Source organism: Amblyomma maculatum, chromosome 1 (assembly GCF_055883805.1).
Source record: "Amblyomma maculatum isolate TAMU_Amacu chromosome 1, ASM5588380v1, whole genome shotgun sequence".
Lineage (NCBI taxonomy): Eukaryota > Metazoa > Arthropoda > Arachnida > Ixodida > Ixodidae > Amblyomma > Amblyomma maculatum.
The window spans coordinates 15661107-15677163 of NC_139344.1; the positions used below are offsets into that span (position 1 = coordinate 15661107).

The 16057-nt window shown below is 42.3% G+C and overlaps 1 protein-coding gene across 1 annotated transcript in view; it reads right to left on the reverse strand.

The window, feature by feature from the left end:
* LOC146201826 (importin-4-like) overlaps window positions 1-16057 on the reverse strand; it is a 106762-nt gene that overhangs the window by 83680 nt on the left and 7025 nt on the right. The window contains exons 2-9 of the mRNA XM_084587788.1: window positions 11373-11459; window positions 9883-9968; window positions 8561-8602; window positions 7192-7324; window positions 5700-5836; window positions 5575-5617; window positions 566-631; window positions 145-246 (exon numbers count right to left, since the gene is read on the reverse strand). Coding sequence (XP_084443914.1) covers window positions 145-246; window positions 566-631; window positions 5575-5617; window positions 5700-5836; window positions 7192-7324; window positions 8561-8602; window positions 9883-9968; window positions 11373-11459 — 696 coding nt within the window. The remainder of the gene's footprint in view (window positions 1-144; window positions 247-565; window positions 632-5574; window positions 5618-5699; window positions 5837-7191; window positions 7325-8560; window positions 8603-9882; window positions 9969-11372; window positions 11460-16057) is intronic.

Genomic DNA, 16057 nt, shown 5'->3' on the forward strand with positions numbered 1-16057 from the left:
CATGACCATGGAAGACCGCTGCATATGCTTTCCGATGCACACGCTTCCTGAATACACATTCAGAATAGCAACCAGATGAAGGCAAATTTTACAAGGCAAAAAGACAATTTTTACAGCAAATGTTACCAAAAACAGAAAACATACCTTAAGGCACATTGTAACCAGTGGCTTAATATGAGGCAGGAGGATTGAAATCTTCGCGTCAATCAATTCGTCAAAAATCTCCAGTGCTTCTGTTGCCTTCTCCTATTCACAAAATACACACCAGCAGAATGTTTAGCTCACACTCATAGAAAAAGAGCATAACGACAGACCCCTTATTATTTGGGTCTACTTAAAGCATTAAAATTTTCAAACTGAATACAAATACAGATAGGACTGCAACTAGTAGCACTGCTATTCAAAACGACACTGATGCCACTAAAGTTCAAAAATATAATGAATGCAAAAAAAAAAGAAAAAAATTACAGAGGATCGAGACAACTTACAGCAAAGCCTATGCACTTCTCATTTAGATATTTTGAACAGCGTCACAGTGGCAAGACCATGAAGGTGGAACGCTTACCTCACTGACCTTCACCAAGCGCCGGATGACTTCCAAAACATATGGAATTAGAGCTTGGAAACAAATCTGCATGGTCACATAAAAGAAACTCAGGATCAAAAAAATTTTCTGGACCACAAAGAAAACACACAAAGTCCAAACATGGTCTGTAAAACATTTGTCCTATTATTGTGGTGTTACTAGCCTCTGTCAAATGTACAGTGCTGCGCAAAAATGGAGAGACCACGCTATCTGCAGCGATTGCTGATTTTCTACATAAGAATACGCACCTGACAAAGTACTTGGCTAAGCGGGCAAGCACATCATGGGGGTTACCATATGGAAATCGTGAAAACAGATGCTGCCCCATCAGGAAATGCCGGCGTACAAAGTTGTCAAATCGTGTGGTCTCTCTACTTTTGTGCAGTACTGTACAGTTAAATATGCTGTGTCACAGTGACTTCCCCTACGTCCCTCCAATAAAATTTGGCACCTCTTCCAGTTTGTATTATGACATCAACGCAAGAAATGAAAGCTAAGAATGTTAGAATAACACCTTTCTAAAATAGGCCACAGGGTGCCTCTTTTGAAGTTTTATAGCTCAGCCACACCCATTAATGCTACAGAGTTGCCCTGTGTGACACTATGAGTACTAGTCAAGATTAAAATAACAATTATGGCTGCACAACCCAGTTTAGCAAGCAAGGCGCCGTGTACTCTCCATCACAATCAAGAAACCCGCGCTTCACGCCAGCGCGAAGACCAAAGAGTGCATCCCGGAACCCGTGCCACACCTCGATAAGGGCCCAAAAAAAGTAATAAATGAAAAGAGCTGAATACTCAGTTACCCATGGGCTAAGGGTGCGCCGCAGACTTCAAGGTCAGTCAGTGCATGGCAGCTGTGCCATGGGCTGTGCGAAGCATTGTAAGAAGCCGGGTGGGTGTGATATGGACAGACTACTGCGCATAGTCGGCGGCAACCAGTGGCAGCAATTTAAGAAGCGAAAACTTGTCACGTGGTACGCCTCACTGGCCAAGATGGTCATGTGGTGTGCTTCGCCTGTGCAATTGGTCCTGCACCTGCTGCACTTCTCACGCATGCAGGCACCATGCAGTTTCGGCGCTGCATCTTTGCATTTTTTTTGTGTGTTATACTTCTTGACAAGCCGATATGGCATGACAGGTGGTGATGACGTGATTTTAGTGGCGGGTCTAGTGTGAGTGCTTCACTTTGCGTCACTGCTTATGTTCCCACAGAATCATTCTGAGACGCTAAAAGATCGCCCCGATTGGTAAAGCAAGAATAACCCAATGTGTGACATGACAATGGGCATGATATGACAGTTGGAAAAAGGAGAGAAGAAAGTGAAGGCCTTGCCGCCTCTGTTGATGAGTAGATGATCTGACGAGCGCAAGCCCATGAAGCTTCACTGCCACCGCACACCAGGAGCCAACTGGCTAGGCCCACGGGTGCACCAAATGGTTGAGGTGAGAGTGTTGACTTCCCATGTGTGTGTGGCTTCTCAGGACAATGGGACCACTGTCACCAGGCTTTCATATTCTGTGGTCTGGGCTGGGGATAAGGTGGTGGATGAGCTGCGAGGCCAGGTATAGTAGGCTGAGGCAGTGGCAGGCAGCATGGATGACAAATGATCAGCACATAACCAAGGCGAGGACAAGGTGCTGAAGCCTGTGATGATGATTGGTGCCAGCACCTCCATCAGATGACATGCACAAGCTGAGGAATAACATGACATGACAGATGGTGATGATAGGGTTATTGACTGGTAGTTCTAATGCAAGCATTTTGCTTCGTGCCACTGTCGACATCGTTATCTTCAGTTTCTCACGTCATACGTGAAAACTTCGTATTGAACTAAATTACCTTTATTTAAGCACAGTAGAACTTTGTTGATATATTCCTGATTCATACGATTTGCCATTTCATACACTCAAAATCGTGGGCAGTTAGAAAATCTCTCATATCTCCCATAGAGTTACACTATTTTTCTACTGGTTAATGCGTTCCCAGATAACACGATTTCTCGGTTACAATGTTTCAAATTTTAACAAATTGTGGTCGTATCAATATGTTTTGCGATTAAACAGACATGTGCCAACGAATGCCCGCAACAAGAAAAACTGAACAGTAGCGCTCACCCGCCATTATTGCTCCCCTGAGATGCCTATGTTCAAAGGGGCGAAACACCTAAGAAAGCCAACAAGCCAAGATACGAGGTGCCTGTTCCCACGGAAACATGACTTTATGAAGAGAAATGTGGTGGCTTCTTTGCAGTGCCTAATGGCCATAGGAATGGACCATTTGATAAACAACTATGCACTTATATACGAGCGGGCTGGGCCTGGGGAACGCAGCATGAAAAAAAACTCAGCGACTGCAAGCAATCATGACGTCTTCTCCACATGTCACTGGTGTAAGGGGGCGAAGCATCTGGAGACAACCAAGGAATCGACCCCCCCCCCCCCCCCCCCCCAGCTCATCATTGCCTCTACAAACCGGATTCGTCACTAACTCTCTTCCATGCTTAGGATAATGCAAATACAGGTGGAATTCAGCGAGAACGAAAACAAAGGAGCTGTTCATACTTTATGTCTATAAATGGTAATCGACAATTTTATGCAGTGAATGTCTAAATTGTAATGCCTTTGTACCTCATACAACAGTAAAATTTTTTCAAAATCGGGCAGTTTGGATAACACATTTTTCCGGATAATGTGTGTTACAGGTGTTACTGCATTTTTATTATCCCCAACTGCATGCGGTCAGCATGGTGGTTGTCCAACCAGCCCTAGCCCTAACCCAAGCACACGGATCACCAGACACAGCATGAGACACAGAGACACAGCGTCCAGTCCAGTCAACGCCCCCGTCCAGTCTGCGTTCTGCACGCCACCTAGATGTCCACTCCGTGCCGCTGGTTACCAGCACAACACCTCGGCGGCGAACTCCGGATGACTGTCGACGCATTGGTGTTTGTAAAGCGGTGGGATCACTAGCAGGTGAGGGACTCATGACGTTTGGTTCCACTGCGGCCGGAACACGCTGCTGTGCGTCACTTCCCAGAGACTGCGATGTGGAGACTGGCGTTGGGGTGCTTGGCACAGCAGTCCTTTCTGGCCCTTGCATAATTTGCTCGTTCCCGTGGTTCACGTCTGACCCCTCTTCTGGGCCTCCGAGCCGGCGCCACAAGTGGTCTCCATGACGGTGCCACACAGTGTCATCCTCCAGTACTACCTCGGCTGATGACGAACTGGTCGATGCTTTGGAAATTGCTGGTACCCATTGGGGCCCCGGTCTAAAATTCCTGGCCCAAAGTGTGTCCACAGCCACGGGCACTGGCTCCCTCCTGGCTTCAGCATCGCTATGCACTTTTTGCTGTAGATGCCGCAGGCCCACTCTGGTGCGCAAGTCTGGCTTCAGCAGATCTATTGCAGTCTTCAAACGCCGACCCATGAGGATTTCAGCAGGGGAACGACCAGTGAGGGCATGAGGTGTCATTCGGTATGTCAGCAAGATCATTACCACTCGGCACTCAGAATCCCCTCGCTGCACCTTCTTAAGCTTGTCCTTTATGGTTTGCACAACCTGCTCTGCAGCCACATTTGACGCAGGATGGTATGGTCGAATCAGGATAGGCCAGACACCATTGCTAGCTAAGAATGCCTTGTACTGTGCACTTGCGAATGCTAGACCTTTGTCGCTCACCACGGCATCAGGCAATCCATGGCTGGCAAAGATAGTGCGTAGGCATGCAATTGTGGCCTCCGCCAATGGCGACGGTACCCGAACCACCTCTACTCACTTCGAGTATGCGTCCACAATTGTACCAAGAAGTCCACGCCTTGAAAAGGTCCCCCAAAATCTATGTGTAACCGGGACCACGCCCGCTCCGGGAATGGCCATGGTGCCAGTTGCATTGCCTCGGGAGCTTTACAATGCACCCATAGTGATGTCTGCATCAATCCCTGGCTACCACACGTGACTGTGGGCCATTAACTTCATTTATTCAACACCCGGATGGCACTCATGCAGCAGATCCAGCACAGCTGCCCGTAGCGACTTAGGTACTACCACCAGATTTCCCTGTAGCACACAGCCTTCCATCACAGAGAACTCCTCCATTCGATTTGCAAATGGCCGAAAATCCTGTCCAGGTGGCAAGTGCCCTCCCGACCACAACACACTACGCAGGGGGGTCAACACGGGGTCATGATCAGTTGCTGCCTCCACCGCCGAGGCTGAGGGGATATGTGGGTATGCACCTTCCAACATGAAGACGTCCTGGATCCTGGGCTCCTCTGGTGGCGCCTTAGCGAGTGGCAGGCGACTCAAAGCATCAGCATTTTCCAAGCTCGCCCATGGTCTGAAGCACAATCGGTAGTTATATCCACTCAGCGTCAGGGCCCAACGCAACACTCTCGGTGAACTTTGAAGTGGAATTCGGTTCTCATGTCCAAACAGTCCCAACAATGGCTTGTGGTCGGTGACCATTTCAAATGGCCTTCCCCATACACACTGATGGAACTTTAAAAATGCTAGTGCCTCTTTGTGGTGGTAGCTAGCTACCACCACAACAATGTGTTTTTTCCTTCCTCTTAAAACCACGTATCAACGAGGTTTTACTTTGTAAAGGAAGCACTCGTAAGAACAAACCTCTTGGCGACATTAACTATAGGTATCCTGCTCAACAACCCAGTTTTCGAAAGAGTGTGTGCTATCTTCAATTAAAAGAGTTGTTCCTTAATGCCTTTCCATAAAAAAACAAATTTAATAAAGGCTGTAATGTGCTAGTTGTACTTGCTCTTTCTGAAAATGACAGATGTGCTCTCACCGAGCTACACAGCATGGTGAGCTTTTCAAGCAACTTAAAGACAGAATGCCTATGCTTGATTTCCACTAAGTGAATAATGTAATTCTGAAGTGACCCAGCTCATCAAAAATAAACCAGAGAACTAGTAACAAATGCAAAAGTAAATGTGTGAGGCTCAAATGTTAAAAGTAAACTTACTGCGTCGTCACTGTCAAGGGAGCTCACTAAGGCAGTCATTGACCTGCGGTAAGAAGTGTGCAAAATCAAACTCAGTGGTCAAAAATAAGCAGGCACATTAAAAAATCCCTAAAGAAATCACTTACTTGATCACATAAAAGCAGAGATGCTCATCAGCAAAGCTTTGCAAACAGCTTCCAAACAAGTTGAAAAGTTGCTTCCCATGACCCAGGAATATTTCCGATGCCTCAGAAGAAACAACACTAACAATGTAGAAGCCCAACTGTGAAGCAGAAATGAGTAAACGTAAATGTTACAGATGATTTATAACTAAATTAACTGCTTGGTTGGCAGCTGATCTAGGCCGAAGACTCAATGCTCATGCAAGTGGATTTAAAATGTAGAAAATATCAAACAAAACTGTCACTAATGTGAATCACTGAAAGTTTTTTTTTTGTTTAGACAAAACCTCAATGCAATATGATGAACAAGGCCCTCATTTTTTGCAGTGGATAATTTTATAGTCTGAAAACTGACAGTGAAGATTCTGCAGTAATCAGTATTCCATGGGAAGCCTCCTGTGCGTTAACACCGGCAGCTCTTTGCACAGCAGTGGTCACTATGCCTCAACATCTTGCCTCTCTGCTTTTTTTTTTTTTTTCTTTTTGTACCGCTCAGTTCTATATCTGTTCACCCTTTTTTTCTCTTCTCACGGCTCTTTCACTACTTTGCTCTTTCCTAATGGCCTGCGCTGCCATATTTCCACATTTGTAGCAACCCTTTCCTGCAAGTGCATGCCATGCACTTCACCTTGGCAGCGTGATCCAGAAGTTGGCTTTTCTCACATTTCACGCAAAGTATATCAGCTCACTGTGGGTATCTCAAAGAATTGCAAAAAAAATTGCACTCTATTAATATAGCATGAGGTGCTTCCTGAAGAAGATTAATCAAAGAAAAAAGCTTGCTTTATATTTGATCAAATATGGTAATATAGCTTTCAACAGGCACCAGAATCGTGACTCATGTCACAGGAAAGTACAGGCACATTGCTTCCAGATCCTAGCACTTGATAAGCTAGCATTTAAGAGGTAGGGGTGCAAGCATGTTATGGTATCAGCAAAGCTTTGCTTGTTACTAGATAGCTCACATTCACCTCGTTCTTACCGATGACCACAGAGCATTATTATCATGAAAAAGAAAAGAAAATACGGCTTTTAACACACACTTTCAAGAATCTAAGATTTCTTTGAGAAATCACAACAAGACTAGGGGCCTAACAATGCACAATTTTATAAAGTGCAACATGCCAAGGCAGAAAACCAGCAAATCCAATAATGATGTCCACCCCAAATGTACTGCAGAGAGGACGCACTCTGTCAGTGCCCTTGGAATTCATACCTTTTGCAAAACAGGGTATTACCTATATCTGGACAAACTTCCTGAAACGCTTTAAGTTTGAGCTTTCAGGGGTGTAGGGCAGTCACGCTGCCCAAATCTGAGAGTAAATTGCATCAATTGCTTTTCAGTTTAACCTTAGTTGTACATCCATTACACAGGCACAAAGAAGAAGCATGTCTGTCAGAAACATATATACAAAAAAATAATGCAGCAACAGATTCAGAAATCCATTCTGCTAACCCTGCATTCTTCAACATTCTTGCTGTTCATGAGCAGATTCAAAAAATCCTGCAACTCTGTCCAGCGGCCAGTCTGGCATTCATGCTTGGCTACGACAGCCACCAGCTGACCAACTGCCAGGACAACTGCTTTCCTGCATGGCACAAAAAAAGACCCAATTAAATACAAATGATTCAGACTTTCTAAAAAAAAAAAAAGAAATGGTACTAATTTACTTTCACTATGACCTGTGCAACCTTACAATGTTTTATGGCATAATTAGAAAATATTCATTTAATCATTTAGGTACCGAACCTTAACTGCCGAAAGGAAAAAAAAAAGACGCAACTTCCTAACTAATACATTTAAAGGGACAAAGAGGACATATTGAAGATGGCAATGCTTTAGAGTATAAGCTCTACTAATTGAGGTTCAATTTCGTATTGCACTTCACTAGGTCCAAATGGCCTTGACCTAATTAAGTGTAGGTGTCCACCAAAAAGTGAGACAGATACTGCTCCCCCAAATAGAACCGTCAAACCATATATATACAGCCTTATTAACCTATGCAAAACAAAGCTTAACACCGCTTTCACTCATATCCCTAGGTCCAAGCCATACTTAAACCCGCATAATTTCTTGCACTAAAAATGAAGCTTTAAGAAGCTAGTAAGGTAAAAATATTAAATAAAGGTGCTGTCCCCTTCAGCTGTTTTCATAAGCAAACCGTAATGTGTCAAAGACGGTTTCTTGTGTAGATCTCCTATGCTAGGCTACCACCTTTTACTTCCAAATGGTGATCATGATGTCCTTTTATGTACTGACGTCCTGAGTTTGAAACCAAGTAGCAGGAACACTTTGAAATGTAGTTCCCTTGGCTATTAATATGTATTTTGCTGTCATATAAAAGCAAACATAAGGTGAAAGAGATAGTAAATTTTTACAGAGAACAAAAGTTTGTGGAGCTGCTTTTAGTGCTCCTTTAAGACAGAGCTCTTTGATCTCACCAGTTGCAAAACTTCCCATAGAGTCCATATACCAAGACATGGTGGTCCAACAGGGCCATAATTTGGGTGTTACAGACTGTTGTGACCCCCATTGTCAACTACGTTCAAGCTACAAACTTCCAGATAGATAAAACAGACAGAATGACCAATCAAGAGCAAAAGCAAGCAAAAATGCTCTTGAGAAGCTAATGGCAACACATTGCGCAACAGCTTTCACTGCCTGCTTCCAGATGGTATCCTTAATTGTAAGCCACCACAAAAGGGACCCTCGGACTGGTCATTTTTTGGAGCAGAGTTTCCCTACTGCTATGACTTCATGTGCTTCCATTTAATATAACATGTTACCACTGCTAAATGCTGCAGAGTGATAGAGGTGGCCTTACTCTTGTTCGCAAGTGATTCTTAGAAGGAGGACACGTTTTAACCTGAAACAAAGACAGAAATCAGACAAATTATAGTGCAAGCAAACAATGCCCTCAGATCCAACACATCAAACCGTTTTTAATTATTACAAAAGTAGATCTCTGAAAAATGCATAACTGCTAGTAAAACTAGGAACTCTTAGATTTGCACACACTGATATTTCCCCAATACTAACAGCATGCCCAAAACAATCAACAGCAACAATCATGGTACCAACATAAACAATGGTCTTGGGGAAGCGGAAAGGCAAGTTATAGCACCATTCTTCTTCTTACACGTGCATCAACATTCAAGCCTGCGTGATCTCGTTGCACTCTCCTTTCCTCGCATTAATAAACATGGTTTGGTTTGGTTTGTGGGGTTTAACATCCCAAAGCGACTCAGGCTATGAGAGACGCCGTAGTGGAGGACTCCGGAAATTTCGACCACCTGGGGTTCTTTACGTGCACTGGCATCGCACAGCACACGGGCACCTTGCTTTTTGCCTCCATCGAAAAGCGGCCGCCAAGGCCGGGATTCGATCCCGCGTCCTTGGGCACAGTAGTCGAGCGCCGTAACCACTGCACCACCCCGGCGGGACGCATTAATAAACATGGTGACATATGACAATCAATAGCCTGATACAGTAGAATGCCGGACAGAGTGGCACGAAAGGTTTGCATAAACAAATCCACATAAGCCAGACGCATCATACTAAGTCATTTTTCTCTCTCTGGCATTGTACCTACAGCACTGCATTTCTGGGAAGCTAAGAAAATCCTCCTCACCATTCGGTTTTACATGGTTCGTCATTAAGAGAGTGCTAAATACATTGCACCCAAAACTGCTTGAATCAGCAGAACTTTGCGAAGTAAAATTAAAAATAACCGGACTAAATACTGAATGCCACAGTACAGGGTAGGTCGAACTGCAGCTCCTCACAAGCCCACGTGCGGCTCGCGGCTCTCTGGCATTCATACCCGACTTATCCATAGTTCCGCTTCTAAAGACATGTTCTAGAAGAGGTACGCAACACAAGCAAATACGGCGAACTGGTGTCATATTGCGTAATGGCATTTGTTGGACGAAAAAAAAAAAAATTGACACACCTCCTTTTTACTGTCTCTTGGTTAAAAAGGTCACTTTTTTATGGCTCTTTGCTTATGCCTGTCTGGCCACCCTGCCTAAGTAATACATCCTCTGGCTCTGTCAACAAGTCTGGTTACATGCCAAATGGTGGCATGTGAAATTAATCACACAGAAGTCATGACAACGAGAGTTATATTCCAGCGTTAAACCTTACTCATTTCGCTTGTCTTCTGGAAGTTTCCTCCATGCTTTCAAGCGGAAAATCTTTTTCCGCAGAAGTATGGCCGAGTATTGCCGGACCTGTATGCCAATAACAAGTTCACTTTAACATTTAATAACTTGATGATTAAAAAACGTTAAAATAATGTAGGTCTGATTCAGATCCCTCAAGCATGATATACACGACAGTTGTTTGCGAAATATTTACTGCAAGCAGTCTTAATCTATGACCCTCTTAAGAGAAGGTGCGAGTTACTTCGCTTAAAACTTAGGCCATGAAATGGTCATAGGTCCCAAAAGTTACACTTATTTATACAGTATACCAATGTGTCTGCCAGTTTAATACAAGAAAACAGCCATTACCAAAACCACAGAAGATTCCAAAAATGTCAAAAGATTTGAAAACGCTAGCAAAACATATTTTTCTTTGCTGGTATTAATACAACAGCCGAGCATACAGAGACCTTTAATTTTAGACTTCAAAATTCAAAAGGCAAAATCCAAAACATTTTTTCAATCTGGTGCATCTGGTGCTACAGGTACCATTCTGGAATTCCAGCCATTATAAGTTAACTGTCAACAAATAAAGGTGCGTTTGTTGCAAGATATTAAATTACGAGGTTATCACTCTTTGCCTAAACTAGCAATGGGCACCAAAGTCTAGAAACCTCTACCTATTCTAATCCAAGCACCAGGTGAATTATATACACAGCACCACAATATACAAAACAATCCTAGCACTATTGCAGGATTTCAAATGCCTGCATAAATAATAAGAATACCAACCAATTCAATGTGAGTGCCAGCACAATAAGCGCAAGTGCTTTAAATAATACTGAAGTCCAACCAACTTGATATTGCATAAAAACATACATATGTGTACATATGTTGCGGAGTAATCGGTGGTAAAACCAGGCACCACACAAAAATATGTACAGGATCTTAAGTAAATAAAGTAAGACCTCCAGATATTAATGCGCTACAACTATCAACTGCAAGCCCAATGCATGCACCACCGACACTACGCAGTTATGTCTAGAACCATGTCAGCCCTGCTATGTTAATAGTACTAACAATTTACTGTATAAAGGCCGAACACCTTCCTTGGCTGTTATTAAATACTACACCTCTAATGAACACCAAACTGGTACTAGCAAAGCATCACGCCCACCTGAGGGCAATACATTAGCTGCAGCGTGACAATGTGCGCATCCAATGGATAAGAAGTGCAAACTCTTTTAAAAAAAAAAGCTCGATGCACTGTGCTGAAACTGTGTGCAAGAAAAAATATTGGTATAAGAAAAAAAAAAAATATGAAGAAAAGACTTCAGTGGTTACACATGCACTTCCAGCGGACATCATGAATAAGGGGGCAAAAATGCAGGTTTGCAACAAATGTAAAAAAAAACTGCTCTCACAATATGTGATACAGAAACACAGTTTTAATACCATGCTACTAATAAAAAATTTTCAAAACAAACTTACCTGAATATTCTGTGACACACAAAGTACCTCAAGGAGGTGCTCAATAATATTTGGATCTTTGAAGAGTTTTCTAAGCTCCTGTGTGGCCTGTGCAACAAAAAATGTTGAGTCCGACATGAATTTTAGATAATGAGCTCCTATTATGTTACTGTACACAACAGAAATAATCTTATTTACATTATAAAGCAAGCAAGCAAGATATGAAATGTTGATTCAACTATAACATATATTTAATCACATATGCAGCAAACCTGCTGACAAAGAGTGCAATAGCAGAGTAGCAATTCTCAGTTCAACATATGGAAGCTCACAAAATACTGGTGTGTACTTTGAGGCATGGAAACGTTGCACGAAACACATGAACACAAGGCAAGACACAGGATGAGTGCAATTCGAAGACATGGACTTAAAGGGACAGAACACTGACGAATATATGTAGTGAGATTACGGAGGAAATGAAAAGATTTTGCCTCGTACAGTACATATCGAGCCCTACAATATCCAAGAAACGAGAATTTATATTTTAGTTCGTCACTGAAAACCGCATAAGAATGACTGATGTGGCCTCTTGCGGTGAAATGCTGTAATTATCACTGCAGTAACCCACGAGACTACATCTCAAGAAATATCACTGGTTTTGGTAAGTGCACAGTGTTCTCTATTGTTAAAGAGTGCTCGTCTTGTTTCATTATATTTTGCACTCTCCCCGGTGCACCCATAAGCAATAACCACCCTTATTTTGCATCACCTGTGATGTGATTTGAGTGTTTGTCACTAAATGGCACCACAGTGTTTTGAATTCCTTGGATGAGGCAGTGACCATAGCCCACTAAAACTTCCGTCGATGAGGCGTACGTTCCTGTGCCGTAACTGCTTTAGGTGCAGAAACTAAAATAGATGCTACCCTGTACTAAAAATGCCTAATTACTGTTTGGTGAGTGAGATTTATATTTGTTTTCGATATATCACTTCTGTCGAGGCACAATCACCATTGCGGTCGGTACTGATGTTTTGCAGCATCGGACTACATAAAAACGGGTGCATGCTCTGATCGAAAAACTGTGAGTGAATTTTTTTTACAGTGCTTCTGAAAAAACTGCCACGGAATCGACCCCTCCAGACAGGAACCTTTCCATTGCACAAAAAAAAAAAAAAAGGAGACTTAAGGTGAGGTGCTTTGTCGCTTCAACCTTTGACAAGCAACAAAGGGATGCCTTAGAGATTGTATCTAGAAAGATACTTGATATAGTGTAAGTGATGTCTCATTCTTATAACCATGACCTTTCTTCTTTGTATAAAAAAAGCTTTCATCAGTTCACCTATAACTCTTTCCCAGAATACTAACCTTATTCAGCCACCAGCGTGTATATATTATAAATAAACCATAAAGTTAAAGCCCAACCAGAACACATAAATGATTTCATAACTTGCACCACACAGTGGGCAGTCTAGTTATTTGAAATTTGTCTAATCGCAGGTGCACTTTCCAAGCACTTTCCAGCATAGCATGCTGTCCCTATGCAGTAGGCACAATATTTGTTCACTCAGGTCCATGCAAACAAAGCAAGTCATCAATTCATACTAAAAAAATCTATAACGAACTTGTTAAGATTGCTGACATTTTTCATTCACTGTCTCATACTTCCAATGCACATGCTGGACCCCAATTTCAACATTACCTCCCCTGAAGCAACCCACCCAGTCAGACATTTCCAGTAACAAAACTGTTATTCAGATATCCTTTGCAGAAGTGACTCTGTCATTGTGGACAACAGAAAATAACACTGTCTAAAGCAAGTACAGACTGCACAAAAAGTATTTTAAATATAGTAGTAGCACCTGGAGCTAGAGCCAGTAGACTGAGCTAAATCACTCTGCCAACATGTCAAGGGTAACACTAGTCAGTCCTGTTCACATCCCAAGAACTGACACTACAGCCACATGTATGAGTTTTCCTAGTGTTAATCAACTACAACACAGCACAGCATACAACTTTGGATGTAATCAGTCTTTCATTTTTTCAAGCATAACATTTATAATTGAAGCAAAGAGTGCAGTTAAATGAATGAAGACACCAAATATTGGTAGCACTTAGAGTAGTGTAAGGATGCAATATGAGTGGAGACACCATGGAACAACATGAATCACTTTGATGAATTTAACCATGCACAGCAATAGGTCATGATCGAATTTCCTTCTCCCATGTAATTCGGCTTCACCAACAAAGCACAAGGGGAGGACTCATACGGTAGGGTGGGGGGAATGTTGTGTTGTGTTGGATTTTTTGGCACGTAAGCAACTAAGGCTATCATGCGCCAAGAGCAAGGTTATTTTTTATGTGTGAAAAAAGGGGGAAAACGTGTGTGTTCAAACTAGAGTTTGTTTAGAAAGTCTCCTTTTACGAAATGGGTTGTGCTGGTTTTTATGGCGCATAAGCTGCTAATGCAATGATGTGGAAAGCTTAAGGTTTTAATTTGTTTACTGATGCACACTTGATTTATTCTACAGTTTGCATAAGACATTTGCTTCTTTTAGAAAACTGAGAACACAAGACAAATCTACAAGTCCATCTTCGCCTAAAATCAGTTTTGGGTGAAAAGGAATGTGTTGTTTATAAAATGGGGTAAAATATTTTTTTCTTAGTGTTTCGAGACCTGTGCATGATAGTAAGACGTGGTTAACAGTTCGTTGTTCTCCACATTTTTCGCATTGACGTTTGTCTCTTTTTGTCAGCAGAAAATTGTGTGTCAGGTGTGTGTGTCCAATGCGGAGGCGGCATGGTATTACTTCTATGAAATGTTCCTGATGCTGGCACGACATCCATTCTCCCAAAATGGGCTTTACTAAGTGTAGTTTGTTATCCACTTTACTATTCCAGGAAGACTGCCATTTTTCTTTTAGTTTGTGATGTACAAGTTTCATACAGTCTTTGTAGGGTATGTTTACACTCTTTATTGGCTTGTCACGGGCTTTAGCAGCACATGTGTCTGCTCTCTCGTTGCCTTTAATGCCCATGTGACTCGGGACTCAACAAAATCTTATGTTATATCCTCGAGCAATAGCTGTTGTTATAGTGTGTATTATGTCTCCAAGTAAAGGAGCGGCTGCATTTCTTGGATTTAGAGCTGTGAGGACGGCTAGGGAGTCTGTGTAAATAATGCTGTTTGTAACATTTTCTATATTTATTTTCTCTATGGCAACAGAAATGGCGTGGGATTCAGCAGTGAAAATAGATGCGCAGAGTGGAAGTCTTATTATTTCTTCGGAATCTCCTCGCACGGCTGCACTTCCTGTGTAAGCAGCTGTTTTCGATCCATTGGTATAGTACTCTGTGAAGCTTCTGTATTCTTCCTGAAGTTTAAGGAATTCCTGAATAATGTGCTCCTGTGGAGTTTTAGTCTTTGGAAACTGTGTGAGAGTGAGATCACAGATTGTGGGAATATTGTACCATGGCGGTAGAGGGCTGTTGTCTTGAGCAATATCCGGTAATGTGTCCAGAATATAGAGTTTGCAACATATCTCTTCAAACCGCATTTTCAATGGCCTCGTTGACTGAGGCCTATTAGTGAAAATTACTCTGGAGGGGCAAGTTGTGACTATTGAATAGCACAGGTGTTTTTTTTTTTTTGCGACTTTATTCTGAGGACATATGCGCATGTAAGTAAAGCTCGTCTATCTTTCAGTGAAGGCTCGTTAGTTTCCACATAGAGGCTATGCACAGGAGACGTTCTGTATGCACCACAAGCAAGGCGGAGGTTTAAGTTATGCACTGGGTCTAATTTCTTTAAATATGATTGCTTAGCTGGTCCATAAACTATGCTTCCATAGTCCAAGGAGGAGCGCACAACAGAGCAATATATATGCAAAAGGCATGCCCTATCAGATCCCCAATGTTTGCGTGAAAGGACTTTTAGGATATTTAGGGAATTGGAGGCTTTCTTGTTTAGTGCTTGTATGTGGGGGAGAAAAGTGAGTTTTTTGTTAAAAGTAATGCCCAAGAATTTATGGTTATTGTTTACGGGCAATTTGATTTCATTTAGGTGTAAGGTAGGATTGGGCTGTATGCCTCGTTTGAGCAAGAACATAATTGCCACTGTCTTCTGCGGAGAAAATTTAAACCCATTTTCACTGGCCCATTTTGTTAGCTTATTTATTGTTAATTGAATCTGTCTCTCACATGTGGACATGTTGCATGATGTGTAGGCTATTTGAAGGTCGTCCACACAGAGTGAATACATTATGGAATTTGGTATTACTTTACTAATCGTAATCATTTTTACAACGAAAAGTGTAGTGCTTAAAATACACTCTTGGGGCACACCATTCTCCTGCAGAAAGGTTCTTGACAAAGTGGTCCCAAGACGTACTTGAAACGAACGATGTGACAGAAAGTCACTTAAAACCTTTAGAATTCTGCCACATATGCCTAAATCTGCCAGGCCACGCAATATCCCAAACCTCCAAGTTGTATCATATGCCTTCTCAAGGTCAAAGAAAACGGCAAGGCAATGCTGTCGGTGTATAAAAGCCTCTCTGATAGTGTTTTCGAGACGCACGAGATGGTCAGTTGTTGAGCATTCTTTTTTAAAACCACACTGATGAATATTTAAAAGTTCATGAGATTCTAAAACAAAAGTCAGTCTGATGTTTAAAACACTTTCAAAGGATTTTGCTAAACAGCTGGT